The following is a 14,756-nucleotide window of genomic DNA, read 5'->3' on the forward strand; positions in this document are numbered from 1 at the left end:
GCCTCGGCTCGGCTCCGCTCCCTATTTTGCTCAGGCGGCGCCGCGGGCAGCCCCAAGCCGCGGAGAGGGGCGGGGCGAGCTAGGGCGGGGCGGGGTCCTGGCTGGGCGCTGTCGCGCTCGGGGGCCGCGCCGGGTCGCGTTTCTCTCCAGTGCCCGAGGCGGCTCCGGTTGGGAGAGCCCTTCGCCAGCTCCACGGGGACCTCTGTGCACGGATGGACCCCCCCGCAGCCGGCGGGAAGCGGCCTGGCAGGCGGCGGCCCCGGCGGCGTCAGCAGAGGGAGGACAGGGCCCGGGCCGCGGGTCCCTGAGGCGCGCGGGCCCACCGGGCCCGGCGGTGGCACCATGATGCCGGGCGAGACCCATTCGGCGGCGCCCGGGACGGCGGCGGACCTCTCGCGGTGTCAGGGCTGCGCCTCCCTGCAGCAGGTGCGGCGCCTTCCCGGGCCGGGGGCGCGGAGGAGCTCGGCCGGCCGGGGCGTGGGGCTGGGGGTCCCGCCGCGCGCGCTGCGCCCGCTCCGCGGCGGAAGCTCCCCCTCCTCCCCTGCCCGCCCCCCTTTCTACTGCAGTTGTATTGGGAACCGCCTCCTTTGCTTTATTTAGGCTTGCAACCCGGCACTCGTTTACCGGGATGCGGTGGTGGTAGCGGGGGACAGCGTGAGCGAGCGCTGGCGGGGCCCCTTGCTTCACTCCCCCAGTCTCAGGGCTTCCCCGGGGCCGACGGGTGATGGGCGAAATGCTCGGGGCCGCTGCCTCTCCGAAGACGAGGTTTGGGGCTGCTCTGGCTCATCTTGAAATATTTCTTGCCCGGAGGCAGGCCGTGCTGGTTGGCGGGGAGGGTCATTCATCAAAGGCGTGCACGTACTGGAAGTTTCTAACAGCAGGAGGGACTGTTCTCTACGGTGACAGGAGAGGAGTTACTAGTGTCTGGCCCCAAGTCTTGTGAGGTAATAGAAACGGTCCCAGGCACTTGTGTCCGACCTGATCCTCTTAGCTGTCTGATATCGAGGGTCTCTTAACTTCTGTCAGCACCATTAGTGGTGAAGTGGGGCCCCTCCCTGCCCTACCTACTAGATGTCATGAAGTTGTCACTCCTGCCTGGTGTTCTAGGCACCAGGGACATAGTGAGCAGAACACACGATCTGCTTTTATAAGTAAGACTCGTGTGTGCAAGTAAGACTTTACAGGATTTTAAGGATTGGGAGGAAAATAAAGGAGGAGTTGGAGTGGTGGTCTTGCCTCTTGGCCGTGGTGGGGGCAGAGGGTTTTTGAGGGGGTGAGGTAGGGAGACCTGAATGTTGAGCCGAAGAGCGGGAGAGGACCTTCCTGCGTGGAGGGGTCAACATGGAGGAGCCAACAGGTGGGATGTTCGGAGGTGGGAGGGAGCAGTGGGTCTTTGGGGAGCAGAACAGCGTCTGCTTGGCATGAGCACAGTGTGGAGGGGAGAGTGGCTGCTGGGATGAGACCAGAAAAGAATGTAGGCCAGATGGGCCATCGAGATAAGGTGTTTTTTTGTTGGTTTTTTTTTTTTTTTTTTTTAAGGGCGCTATCTGTGAAGTGATCCCAAACGTTAAGTGTTGAGAGCAGGGGAGAGAGAGAGGGAGTCCTGCACTGGCAGGAGAAGCGTTTCTGAGCTCAGCTGCTGCGCTGGATAGGTGTCTGTAATGTGCATTTGTTTTCCCTCAAAACCCCAGGAACTTGAGTGAAGGTCTCTTGGATCTTTCATAAGCCACATTCTTTGGGCCAGTTTCATCCAAAACTATTTATAGGTAACCTGCTGTGTTTTAGGCAGCAGGAGGAAAAAGGCAAACATTCTTGATTTCTTGAGCTTCCATTTTAGGAGGTGGGGGGAGGGAACAGATTAAACGAGTTACATGGGAAAATAATAAATACGTTGGAGATAAATTAAGCAAAGGAGGGTAGAAAGAACAAATGGGCCAGGAAGGGGCCACTGGTTGGTGGAATTTACGTAGGAAGCCCTGGGAAGGCCTCTCTGAGAAGGTTCTATTTGAGCATGGGGAGTGAGAGAATGAACCCCGTCGACATCTTGGGAGGAGAGCGTCCCGTCCAGCAGGCAGATCAGGTGTGGACGCCCGACACAGGAGCATGCTGGATGTGCTTGGGAAGAGAAGGCCAGTGTCGCTGCAGTGGAGTGAACGTGGATGTCATAGCCCTTCTAGGCTGCGTAACAAAACGCCGTAAAATACAATGGGAGTTCATTCCTCATAGTTCTGTTGACTGGGAGGTCTTAGATCAAAGCACAGGCAGATTTAGGGCTCAGGGCGGGGGGGGGGGGGGGGGGCGTGGTTCTGGTTCCTGGTTTGTGTCTGTCTTCTCGCTGTGTCCTCACCCCGTGTAAAGGGAAGGGAGCTTTCTGGGGTCTTTTGGAAAGGGCACTAATCCCATTCCTGAGGGCTCTGCCCTCATGACCTAAACACCTCCCAAGACCCCACCTCCAAATGCTGTCACATTGGGGATCAGATTTCAACCTGTGAGTTTTGGGTGGTGTTTATCAGCAGTCAGGGAGTCTGATGAAGGCAGAATGAGGAGGGCCTGATTGTGGGGCTCTTCTGGACCACTGTAAGGATTTTGGCTTCTACTCTGAAAGAACAGTGAGCTGTTGGAGGCTTGTGTGCAGAACAACTGGTGTGAATTTCACCTTTCAGTTGTGGATTTGGTCCTCCTTCAGGAGCGTGGTTCCGCGTCCTCTGGTAGCTGAAAGTAGCAACTGTAGCTTTCTCGTGTGTAGGCCGGAAACGAAGTGTCATCCTTGGTTCCTGTCTTTCTCTCCCATCCTGCATCCAGTCTGTCAACCCGTTCCCTTGACCGAGCGTTCGTTTCCCCCACTCCTTGCTCTTCCCCACTGCTGCCAGCCTGTGTGACCCAGGCGATCTCTGGCCGAGAGATTCTCGCCGAATCTTGCCGAGGACTCCCCGTCTCCTGTGAAGTCTCTTCAATCCAGGGGCCTGCAGACTGGTTCCGTGGGGGGCAAGGTCATCGAGATCCAGGCTGTTGGCAGCTCCTCCCCGGGTCATCGCAGGGCACACGCCGTGCGGGCAGCAGGCAAGGAGCGGGCATGCTTGGGCTGCAGGGAAACGTGATTCACAAAAGCAGGGCCGGCCTTTGGAGACCTCTTCCCTAAATCAGGACACTCCATTCATTGCATTTGGGTTTTTGCCTGGATCGTCTTTTTAGGGGAAGAGGAGGATGAGATACGCGTAGAGCCTTGAGCAAGTCTTTAATTTTGCAAAGTGAGGCTGGGAAAATAGGTTTGTGGCAGGCGATTGAAGATCTCGACGGTCACCACCTTACAGTTCTGCGTTAGTTTTCTCAGCTCATGGGCTAGAGCGAGGTCTTGCACGATGGCCACGTAGTAGCCGTGTCTTCCCTAAAAATAGCAGGTGGTGATGTACTGCTTGGATTGGAGGGGGTGCCACCAGCTGTGGTACGTGCTAGTGATAACAAAAGCCCGGGGGAACTGAAGCTTCCCAGGGATGGGAACAAAGAAGAAAAAGGTTGAAATGTGAGAATCTACAAAGAGGAGACAGGTCCCAGGTCTGGGAACTAGAAGACCAGAGAGTAAAACCTGAGCAGCTGAGCACTGGTGGAGGGAAGGGGAGTAGAAACGTGGCCGCAAGAGACGTTGGAAACGTGGGAGTGAGGTTCCGGAACCACCGCGGGATTGGGGATCCGCAGCTGCAGTCACACGTGGTATGTGTGGCGATTTGTGTGCTACACGGTGCCCCCAGGTGCCCAGGGGACTTCTAGGAAAACAGAAGCGGCCCGGAGGGGTACGCTCTATCACTTACGGAAACTTTGGAAACGTCTGCGGCAATCATGAGACGAGGTGCTGTCGTGAGGGGTCCATGAAGGGAAAGCTGCTGGCAGAAGGCAAGTGTGGACCGAAGGGGACAGAAGGGCACAGGGGAATGGGAGCCCGCGAAGTCAGGGTGGGGAACGTGGAGAACAGGGAGCAGGGATCTGACAGCCTGAGCGGGGTCACCTTTTGGAGAGGCGCCTCAGGGCCGCAGCGGGTTCCACACTTGAGGCAACCTTGTGCCAGAGAAACTAAGGGGGTGCCCGGCACAGAGAGGGTGGCCTGCTGTGTAGTGTCGCACAGCTCCCCGCATCTCGCACACCACGGGCAAGCAGGCAGGTGTCATCCCTGCGGGAGGCGGGTGCTAGGCCTTTGTTGCGGACCGTGCTGGGAAGCTGGCTGTCTGTCCTAAGTCCCGCGGCCCTGTCCTCGCACTGGAAATCTTCCCTCCTGCCCACTCCGTCTTTCTCTTTCGTGGTACCCTACGGTCGTCGCTGCGTCCTGCAGGGTGCGGATTAACCACATCTTCTGCATCCTCTGTGTTTTGTAGTCTCGTGCCTCCTCTCCTGTGTCTTGTCACCCTCAGCGGTGATCATGGTTTGTCACTGAGCTCTGGCCCAAGGTGCGTATGGGTTCCTGAGTGTGAGACGCCACGGGATCCAGTGTGGGTCCTTACTCCGTTGCCAGTGACCGTTCTTGAGCTGGTTGTTTTAGGTCTGGCACAGGCTGCTGTGTTCTGGTGGAGGCGAGGCCCCCTTGTCACCGGTTCCACTCCCTGCGGAGCAAAACCGTTTAACCCTGGGAATCCTGATGAGAGGCCGAAGCACATGGTGATCCTTTTGCGCTCGTGTCACTGGACTGCATGCGGGACAGATGCTCTCTGGCCGTCCTCAGAGCAGAATTGAGCCTGTGATTTATGTAAACTTGTGTTGGACTCCCACTGATAATTGCCTGTAGTTTAGAACCTGAAACCTGTTCTCTCCTAGACATACTGTAAGTGGTTTGTAAGTGGTTGTGTTACAAGGGACACTCCCTTGTCCAGCATTGTCGGTCATTTAGCAAATGTGTGTGCGTGTCACGTCACGGTATGAGTTTGGAATACAGTCACGGACAGAAGGGGCTTGAGGCTCATGTTCTAGTTCAGGTTACAGATGGCGAGAAAACCACAGAACAAATGTGGGAAACAGGGACCACGTTGGGGGATGCACGGGGTACCCCAAGAGCACCGAGGGGCGGGGCAGCGGAAGGCGGCTTCCTACAGGAAGTGAATCTGAACTGAGGTCTGAGGATGATTCTTAGCTGCGTAAGGAGAAAGAGTGAAGGGAGAGTGTTGTGGCCCGAAGGGGGGCCACGTTGTCCTGCCTTCCCAGGAAGCGGAGCCACTCAGCTGGTCTGGTGGGGAAGTACCCGGAGCAGCGCTGGAGGGGGGCATCCCTACCTTCCTGCCGTGTTCTCGGCCACTCGACGCCAAGGAGTCCACAGGGGGGTCCTCGCTCACTGCTCAGGAGACACGCTCCACTCTGGTGGAGGTCAGTGTGGACTTTAAATGATTGCAGTTGATAAAAAGTTGACCAGGACGAGGAGGTGGAGATGTGGCACCCTGGAGAGGATTCAAGGCGAGCAGTGAGCCACATCACCACAGCCTAGGGGTTAATGGATTACTGTGATTTTTAAAAATAATTTCTTTTGGAAAAAAAAAAAAAAACAAAAAACGACTTAACCTAGAACGTACAAGAAAGTCACCAGAATAGCACACGGAACTCCGGCATTCTCTTTACCCCACTCGCCGATTGTCCAGGGGTTTGTTCGTGGGCCTCGTCCCTGCTGTGCACACACGCCTTCCCTGCAAACTTCGGGCTGTGTTGCCCTGAAATCCGAGCACCCTTCAGCATGGTGAGCCCGCTGCCCTCCAGTCCTGACGCGAGCGTCGGTGCAGCCGCTCGCCCAGTCCCTGGGCCCCTCGCAGTTTGCTTCCGGGCCAAGGAGGAGCTTCTGCCTCTCGCTGGTTCGAGGCCCAGTCAGGAAAACGTGTTGTAGAGCACTTGTGTCTCTTCAGCCTCCTCCGTGGAGTCTCTCTCTGAATTTCGTGTCCCTGAAAGCTTCAGGAGCATAGCCTGTGTTCTCGTTGGCGGGGTCTGCAGACGTTGTGGGGGCCACGCTGTGTCAGGGCTCCGTGAGCCCACACTCGGGGCCAGGGGTTGGCCAGGAGCATGCACGTGAGTGCGCCCCCCTCCTCGCCAGGGGCCTTACGGCCGGAGGGCACAAAGCAGAGTCTGCTGGGCGGAAAGGCCCTGAGGAAGCCCAGCGAGGGTGACTGGACTCAAGTGACGTTACCCAGCAGTGCTCAGTGACATGGAGTGTCTGCTGGGGGCTGGTCGGGCGGATACACACTCAGATTCCAGAAGGAAAGCAAGTTTCGGCAGAAACCACGCTGCAGGTCAGCACAGGGAGCCACTCTTAGCATCGAGCGAAGGGTGGGAACCCTCTGGAATCCCAATTCCCCACACACCACCACGGGCACCCTTGTAGCAGGCCTTTCTGGGCACATTCTCAGACCTGCCGTGTCCTTTGTTCCCACATGTGCCCCGGGGGGGCCGAGGGAGTGCTCCCGCCACCTCGTGAGCCGAGGCCAGAGACGCCGCGAACATCGCACAGTGCACGGCACAGCCACCGCAGACAAGAATCTGCCAGCCCGGATGTGAGTGTGGAGGTCGACCTGGGCACCCTACTTCTCCTGTCGCCACCTCTGCTAACTGACTTGCTGTCTGTCTGCACGTGTGCTGACCCCTTCGGCGGTGTCGGTTTCCTAACCGCACCTCCTAACTGCACCGGCATCTCGCCTGCCCCAGGCCCACGGGCCGGCCCCCTGCCAGGTTGTCCCGCCCCTCCTCGCCCTGTGCCCTCCGGCCGCCGCTCCCGTTCCACGTCCCTGGGAGAAGGGAGGGAAGGTAAGCAAAAGGTGGTGCCCTTTACTTCCGTCAAGTGCTAGACGTGCGCAGTGACCGTCCAGAGGATCTTCGTGGATAAGATTGAAACAGCGCGCTGTGGCAGAGGAGTACGTGGGGGAGTAAGTAGGGGTGACAGGACGTGCTGGTCTGGGAGCCGTATTGGTGGACGAGTGAGTAAGTGCGGCGTAGGGTTGGAGGGAGACTCAAGGTGGGGTTAGCGATGGGGGACAACCGGGAGGAAGCCCGAGCCTTCCGGCAGATGTTGCAGCACGACTTCCAGAAGAGCCAGACGGCTGGGAGAGAAGCCGCGGTCAGGGGAACCCCGTCACGTCAGCCTGTCCTGGAGGGGAGCTCCCCACACCTGCCTCCTTCCCGAGGCTGGGCGGCGGAGGGCCGTGTGCACTCGTAAATGAGCGCAAGTCACTTAGACACAGCCCGCTGCACACTCACAGCCCTGAGATGTGCTGGTTGGAGACGGTTTGGACCAGATTGGAGAGGCACAGAAGACTTGTCAGGGTGCTGCAGGATCTGCCCGGATTTGAGCTGCCGTGAAGGCGGGCTCAGAGGGAAAAGTCAGGGCCTCGAGTGCTGTGGTTTCGTCTTTGCTTCGTCTGCTTTTCCCCTGTGTGGTGCTGTGTTTTGTGGTTTTCATTTCTTACCTGTAGCAAATGTGGGTGAACACAGGTTAGAGAGGTGGCCAGATGGACAAGATGTGTCCACGGACGGACAAGAGCCAGCAGCCCCCAGCCCCACCTCCCTCCCGTCCCACTTTGAATTGTTCGCAGTGCGTTTTGTGATGAACCTTAATAGCATCAAGTGACAGACTTGGGTTGCTGCTTCTAGCTCTTCAGTGTCAGGCGTCCTGTCGGACGGCTGACCTCAGCAGGTGCACGCTGAGCTCTCCTTGCAGCCGGGACCCTGCTGCCCCTGAGGCCCCTGCCCTCCCTCTGCTCCCCTGCCTTCTCAGCCCGTGTGTAATTTCGGTTCCGTCCCTGCTCCGAGCGGATGTTTTTCTGACTGTATGGTCTTCAGAGCTGTACTCTGGAGTAAATCATGATTACTTTTCCTTTCTTGTGTTTTTTTGTTTGTTTCCCCGGATGAGTGATTCTAGCCTTAATTCAGCTTGCTCATCTTGAACATGTTAAGGACTCTTTGCTGTATGCCAGGGATGGGTTGACCCTTTCCTGGCTCATCCTGTTTACTTCTAATAGCAGGCCAGCTCTGTCCTTCCCAGTGCTCTGTCTCCTTATCTATAGGATTGGAAAGGGTCCTGAGGCAAAGGGAGGCTAAATAAATCTGCCCGAGGTTCCCGGGCTGGAAGGAGGTGGGGCAGGAATTTGAATCCAGCTGTGTGGGACTCTAGAGGTTTCTGGAATGTCTCTTGCATGGTACTTAGCACTATAGAACGGCATCTGGAAGCAAGGTGGGGAAGATGAAATCCACTAGCAAAGAACTGGAAAGAGGAGGGGAAAAAAGGAAGAATCACTTGTGCTTAAAAAATCATAATTTAAATGCATGGTGCGAACCAACCACGTTTACTTGCAGCTCTCTGTCAGTTAGGTCAGAATATCCTCAGGGCTTTCGTTCCGCCAGATGCTCTGTCGTTTGCTCCTTAAGGGGGAAATTCCGTGCAGAGCCTTGGGGCCTGCTCCTTTCCGGGGTGCAGCCGCCTTCTCGATTCTCGTCACCTCTGTCTTTTGTGCCACGTCGCCTTCTCTGGGTTTCCTCCACGAGTTTGGGGGGGTCACGTGTGGTCATGACCTGCAGTACCTCCCTCAGTAAGGATGTCTGCGATGTAGAACTTTTGTAGAACTTTGTAGAACTTCTGACTGGGAAGAGTCTATTTTCAGCTAACTTGAATTTACATAAAATCTTGTTGGAAGAAAAAAACCAAGAGTGTCAGTCTTACCATCCCAACTGATGGCTAGCTTGCACAGAATTTTACCTTGGAATTCACTTTTCCTTCAAAACTTGCAGGGTTCTAGGTTTCTAGATTGTTGTGAAGGCTGAAGCCATTCTGGTTCCAGATTCTCTGCATGCGACTTGGCTGGTTTCATTTTTCTCTCAGCATGCCTGTAGGGTCTTTGCTGTGTCTCCGATGCCCTGAAACCTGGTGCTGATGTTTCCTGGTTTGGATTCTGTTTCTATTTATGTGCTGGGACCTTTCAGTTTGGAAATGTCTGGCTTTGGTTCTGAGATTTGTTTTCCTTGAGTATCAGAATGACTTTGATCATCTGTCCATCTTTCCTGTTACTGTGTCTAGAACTCTTACTTGTTGGGCATGTGGGATCTTGCCCTGACAACTTTAATTGGTTTTTATTTTACTTTGTTCTTAGGTCTGTGTTTCGTTTTATCTGGGGAACTTTTATTTTCAACTTTATCCTCAACTCTTTTGAGGTTTTTATTTTGCTTTCCTGTTTTTAATTTAGTTCTGACAGTTTTATTGAGATACAATTCACATACCATAAAATTCATCCTTTTTATATGTGCGATTCAGTGGTTTTTAGTTCGGTCACAGTTTTGCAACCCTGTCACCACTTTGTAAAACACGTTCCTCTCCACCCGAGTCCCCCACCTCGCCCCTGCCAGGAACCTCTTGGGCATTAGCGGTCCTTCCCTGTCTCCCCCGCCCCCGTCCCTGGCAAGCGCCAATCTCCTTTCTGTCTCTGGATCTGCCTGTTATGGGCAATTCACGTGAATGGAGTCATACAGCCTTTTGCGAGCTCGTGTGGGTAGCGTGTGTTTGCTAGGTTTACCCCTGTGGTAGCGGGTGGCATTCATCCGTTTCATTGCCGAGTAATCACGTTACGTGGCTGTGTGACATTTTGTTTATCCGTTCTATTAGCTTATTTTTTACTTCTTTGTCTAGCGTGACTAATGCTGTAAACCACAGTGTGCGGGGTTGGCAGGGACGTGTGTTTTCGGTTCCTCGGGGCACGGACCTAGGAGTGGAATTGCTGGATGGTCAGGTGATTGACATTTGAGCCCTTGCCCAACCGTTCGATGCAGCTGCACCGTTTCCTGCCCCCCACCCCCGACTCGGAGGGTACCGGCCTCTGCATCCTCACCAGCACTTGCTGTTGTCTGTCACTTTGGTTTTTTTAGCCATCCTCGTGCGTGTATATGTTTTTAATTTTTAAGAGCTATAATAAAGTTCCTAGGAACTCTGTATATTCCTTTTACAAATGATGTTTCGTGAACGTAACATCACTTAACCTCCGCCCATACTACTGTTCTTGCGGTTTTCGTCTCAGTCTTTATTTACTCCAAGTTGCTTGGTCTTCTTTTGGTGTCTCTCGCTCACGTTCAGGGTTCTCTCTGATGGGCGGAAATCCTTGATTACTTGTTCATATTAAAACTGTTGGCTAAGGTGCTGGCGGGAAATGCTGAGTGTGGGGCTCCAGGACCCCGGGCTTCACGCAGAAGGTCTGGCGGGCCGTTTATTTGAAGCAGATCTCCTGTCAGTACCTTTAGATCTCATCTGCAGGCTGGTTACACTTCCTCCGACAAAGTGTGGTCAGTCTCCTGCCCGGAGGGCAAAAGGACTGGCTGCCAGTGTCTGGGAGCTTCGTGGGGCCCGGAGGTGGTCAGCGTCCCCTCTGTGTTTAGGAGCGGCTCGTCCCTTTGTTTCTGGCACTGCGTTCAGTGTCCCGGGCAGAGAATTCCTCACAGCAGACCTTTTCCTGGATGGTGGCAGAGAGGTAGGAATTTGAGGATTAAATGCTTGCAAGAGAGCTTGCGACCAGTTCTCACGTTAGCGCCGTCTGCCGGCCTCTGGTCTCAGAGGAACCTGGTGTCTCCGTTCCCCGCCCCCACCCCCCTGCTCTCTTGAGCCCCCTGAATCCGTGTTCTTGAATCTGCTTTCCAGTTGCCGTTGGCTTCTTATTCTGCTCTCATCTTTGTGGGTCTTGCCTTTGGCGGAAAGTTCCTTGACTTCAGTTTTAGCTGGTTTTTGGGGACGGCGTAAAAGCAGATGCATTCCTTACCCTCTGGGCCCGGAAGTCTGTTGCTACGCCCCAAATTTGTTAATGGAAGATTGTTTCTTCAACGTGGGAGGCCAAGTATACATTGAATACAAAAATGAATGGGCCCCCTGTTGCCCTTTTGACCGTCAGCGTTGAGAGTCTGGATTGTACACAGCACCAGAGCGGTTAAACCTAGAAATACAAAATACAAAAGCCTAAAAGTACTAGGATAGCATAGAGGAGAATCCTTTAATTTTAGCGTCATGGGTGGGATAGGACTTTCTAAATACATCAGGAAGCTGAAATTTTGTAAAAAGTGACGGATTCAACTCTGAGTATTTAAAACGTGTACATGCCTACGTGGGTGTATTTCAGTGGCCACCTGACATACCGTATATGCATTTGTAACATTTAATGAAATGTCACCGTGCCTTAGATGTGGCAGCCCCTCGGAAAGGGCAACTTCCCCGTGAGCAAACAGTGGGAAGGAACTGTTAACTAAGAGAAGAACTGTGAGTAGCCGGAAGAGATTTGTCAGTCACGCTCCTAGAGAAACACAAATGAAAAAATAAGGGCCCTGATGGGGCGCCTGGGGGGCTCAGTGGATTAAGCGTCCGACTTCGGCTCAGGTCATGATCTCGCGGTCCGTGAGTTCGGGCCCCGCGTCAGGCTCTGGGCTGACAGCTCGGAGCCTGGAGCCTGCTTCCGATTCTGTGTCTCCCTCTCTCTCTGCCCCTCCCCCGTTCATGCTCTGTCTCTCTCTGTCTCAAAAATAAATAAAACGTTAAAAAAAATAAATAAGGGCCCTGAGATTTGCATTGCCCGTAACTGTCACTGCTGCAGGAGCCTGTCTGCACTTGATCCTAAGGACGGGGAGCAGCGTCTCACAGGGCATGGGCAGGGACGCTCGTGGGGCGCGGGTGAAGGCTGAGGAGAACCCGCGTGTCCCGCAGTGGCCCCTGGTGCCCGAGCACACCCAGTGTCGTGTGTGGGAGCGGTTCCGGAGGGAGATGGGCGACGTGGAATCAAGATCTTTCATTGGGGGGTGGGGCCAGAAGAGAGCTAAGATTTTTTCTTTGTGTCTTTCAGTGTATACGGTTTTTATTTTAGCGATCACGTTACGTGTAGGACTGAAGAAAGTGCATGTGGTACTGTAGAGGGAGACGTTTCTTTAATTCTCAAAATCATTGGCATTATCTAGAAAAAGGTGTTTTGGTATGATCAGTGAAAATAAGTACTTATTTCTGAAATATTTGCTAATGAAATGTGCAGACGTGAAGGGGAAAAAAGTCACGTAAGGAAAAAAAATTTTGCTTTTAAATCTTAGAAACACTTGGAGCAGTGTAATTAATGATGTTTTCCCTGTCGATAGCAGCAATGCATAGCCGGATTTGTAGTTCGTCCCTAAAATCTACAGATCCTTATAAAATGAATTTTTTTTATTGAATCTTGTCCCTATTTTAATATTCCTATTTGTCCTTCCTGTGCTATTTTAATTTTTAGTGTGTGTGTGTGTGTGTGTGTGTAACTTCTGTGTCTTTTCGGTTGTCTTCAATCCCTTCAGAAACAATGCAGAGTAAGTTGTAGACTGGTGAGGACTGCTAGTTGGTGAGCTAAGGTACTGACTACTCACCAGACTGTCATTGAGAGCACAAGTCACGGCCTCAGCACGGCTCCCATGCTGTCGGGGAGAGAGCGTCATTCACGTAAAAATTCAGAGAGATACAGCGTGGGTTCAAGATCACTCGGAGTCTGTGGGTCTGTGTTTATAGGTGAAGTCAGTAGCGTCTTCATTTCTGCTTTTATGTCACAGAGTGAATGAACAACATGTTCGTGTTTCATGATACGTTGCACAGAGAATCTGTGTAGAGTAACTTATGGAACCAGTAGCTGACTGTAGCTGTTTTTGTCTTTCAGAATTTAAACGAGTATGTTGAAGCATTAATTACCTTGAAGCAAAAAATTATTAATACAGAGTGAGTATGTTTTCAAGTGTTTGGTTGCACTTCATGAACCCAACGGATAAGCCGGAGCAGGTGGTGTGTTAGACCCCTGGGCCAAAGAGACCTTGAGTCTGTCACCTGGAGCCCGCGTGCTGTGGGCCACGGTGCAACTCACATTGCGTTACTGGCCCACAGGCCTTCACAGCCAGCCTTACAGCTTGGGAAGTGATCTCTGCTAGACAGAGTGGACATTTTGTTTCAAGCTGTTTTCTGTCTTTAAAGCCCTCTTAGCTTTAGGACTGGACCTCAGGTTTCCTCACAGTAAGTATTTCATAGTCATGGGATGAGATTTAGTCTTTTTTTTTTTTTTTTTTTAATATTCTAAAAGTCACATGAATTTATAGGCTAAGATGTTACTCCAGTCAAAGGGATTTAAATTAAAAGTTCGTGTATCAGTGCAACGCTGCCTCTAAGGAATTGAAGGTGATGTGTACATATATATATACGTATATATATATATTCAATATATGATACAGCTGCGATATATACACACACACACGCATACGTATTAAGCATAAATCTGTTGCCAGAAACCTAGGAACAAGGGTGCCTGGCATATTTTGAAATGTGATTTTAACAATGTACTTTCCAGATCAAAAAGGTAACGTAATTCTTTTCTTTGTTGCAGTAATTTATTAACAGAATATCAGAAGAAATGTGATGATATCCTTTTACCAGCTTTTTCCTTCGAATTGTAACATTTACATCTTTATAGTTTCTTAATGAACCGTGGGGATTTTTAGTTATCTTTCGGAAGGTGGGATTTACAGCCTCTAAGGAAGGAACACAGCGTGGACGTGAGTCTCTTCCTGTGACCGCGTGGAATGACAAAGACTGTGAGTGGCCGTTTTAGAACAGTCTGGTTTTGTCCCTGGCTTCGGTTTTCTTCAGGTTTCCTAACTTTCTAACGCGTGGGTCTCTTTCATTTGTCCTAAGGAGGTGTGACGTATGTTCTGCGGGTTTAGGAATAGCGTGAAGCTGAATGTGAGAATGTTTTGGAATTTCTGAAAGACTTGCCCTGTAGGAATAGTCAGAATGTTGGAAAATTGACTTTTGTTAATTAGCTTTCTGATTTGTAGAGAATTACTATAGATATTATCCCTCATCGGGGTGATTTGTGTTGACAAGACAGGTGTGGACTCGTGGTCAGCATTTGTTCAGTAACCGTCAAAGTATTTTGTTGCGACGGTGCAGATGGTGTGTGTGATTCATTTTTCTGCATTTTGTGGTGAAAACATTCATCACGAAGGAAATCTCCCCCGTAAAAAATAGCACAGGTGTATTTGTGAGGATTCGCTGAAGTTCGGCTTCAGTCTCGGGACACTTTCTGCTCTTCAGCTTTGTCGGGAACCTGAGGCCTGCTTCGATACTCTCTCTGACTTTCCTGAGCTTGTGTGTGATCACTGATTGTTTGTGTTGGTGCTACCGTACCTAACTTGTGTGATTCGAGTAATAAAATGAAGGCATAAGCTTTAGACTTATTTTTAGTACTGGATTTTTATGTTAAAAACAATAGGTCAGTGAAAGTCCCTTGTGCTTTATTTGTTGAAATTCGCAGTCTGTTTAGCTAAATGTATATTATGGTAAGAGCAATGATATCTTTGATAGTAATAATATCTTTTACATCTTTGATCATGAAAGCTGAACAGAAACAATTAATAGAAATACTTTTAATTAGCTGAATAGGGAAATAGGCGATTCCAGTATTAGAAGAGTATATACTTTCATTATATCCTTTTTTGGCATAAATTTTTGAGGTAATTAACACATGTAATCTAGCAGGAAAACTGATTTACTCTTCAAAAATTTGTCAAATTTTAAAGTCAAAATTGTTAGAATAGTTTATTAAAAACTGGTAAGCCTCGGGCTTAATTCTTGAATGCGCGTTCTGTGCTCTGATCCTCTGCGGCCTAGCTGCGTACTTGGCGTTGGTCCCAAGTACGGACTTCTGTACCTCGCGTGGGCAGTAGCTTGCTCTCGCAGCCCACGGTGCTCGTGGTGCAGGTTTAAATGGCTTTATTGTGTA

General features: G+C 51.7%; 1 protein-coding gene across 4 annotated transcripts in view; it reads left to right on the forward strand.

Annotated features, from left to right (window-relative positions):
• Window positions 1–106: 106 nt before the first annotated feature.
• The window catches only part of ICE1 (interactor of little elongation complex ELL subunit 1), a 57,450-nt gene continuing 42,800 nt past the window's right edge, over window positions 107–14,756 (forward strand). For all 4 annotated transcript variants that reach the window (XM_086675643.1, XM_025924819.2, XM_086675651.1 and 1 more), the window contains exons 1-3: window positions 107–426; window positions 12,645–12,703; window positions 13,359–13,393. In XM_086675643.1, coding sequence (XP_086531769.1) covers window positions 343–426; window positions 12,645–12,703; window positions 13,359–13,393 — 178 coding nt within the window. In that variant the 5' untranslated portion in view covers window positions 107–342. The remainder of the gene's footprint in view (window positions 427–12,644; window positions 12,704–13,358; window positions 13,394–14,756) is intronic.

The sequence above is a fragment of the Puma concolor genome, chromosome A1 (genome assembly GCF_028749965.1).
Source record: "Puma concolor isolate L17-30 chromosome A1, mPumCon1.1.hap2, whole genome shotgun sequence".
NCBI lineage: Eukaryota > Metazoa > Chordata > Mammalia > Carnivora > Felidae > Puma > Puma concolor.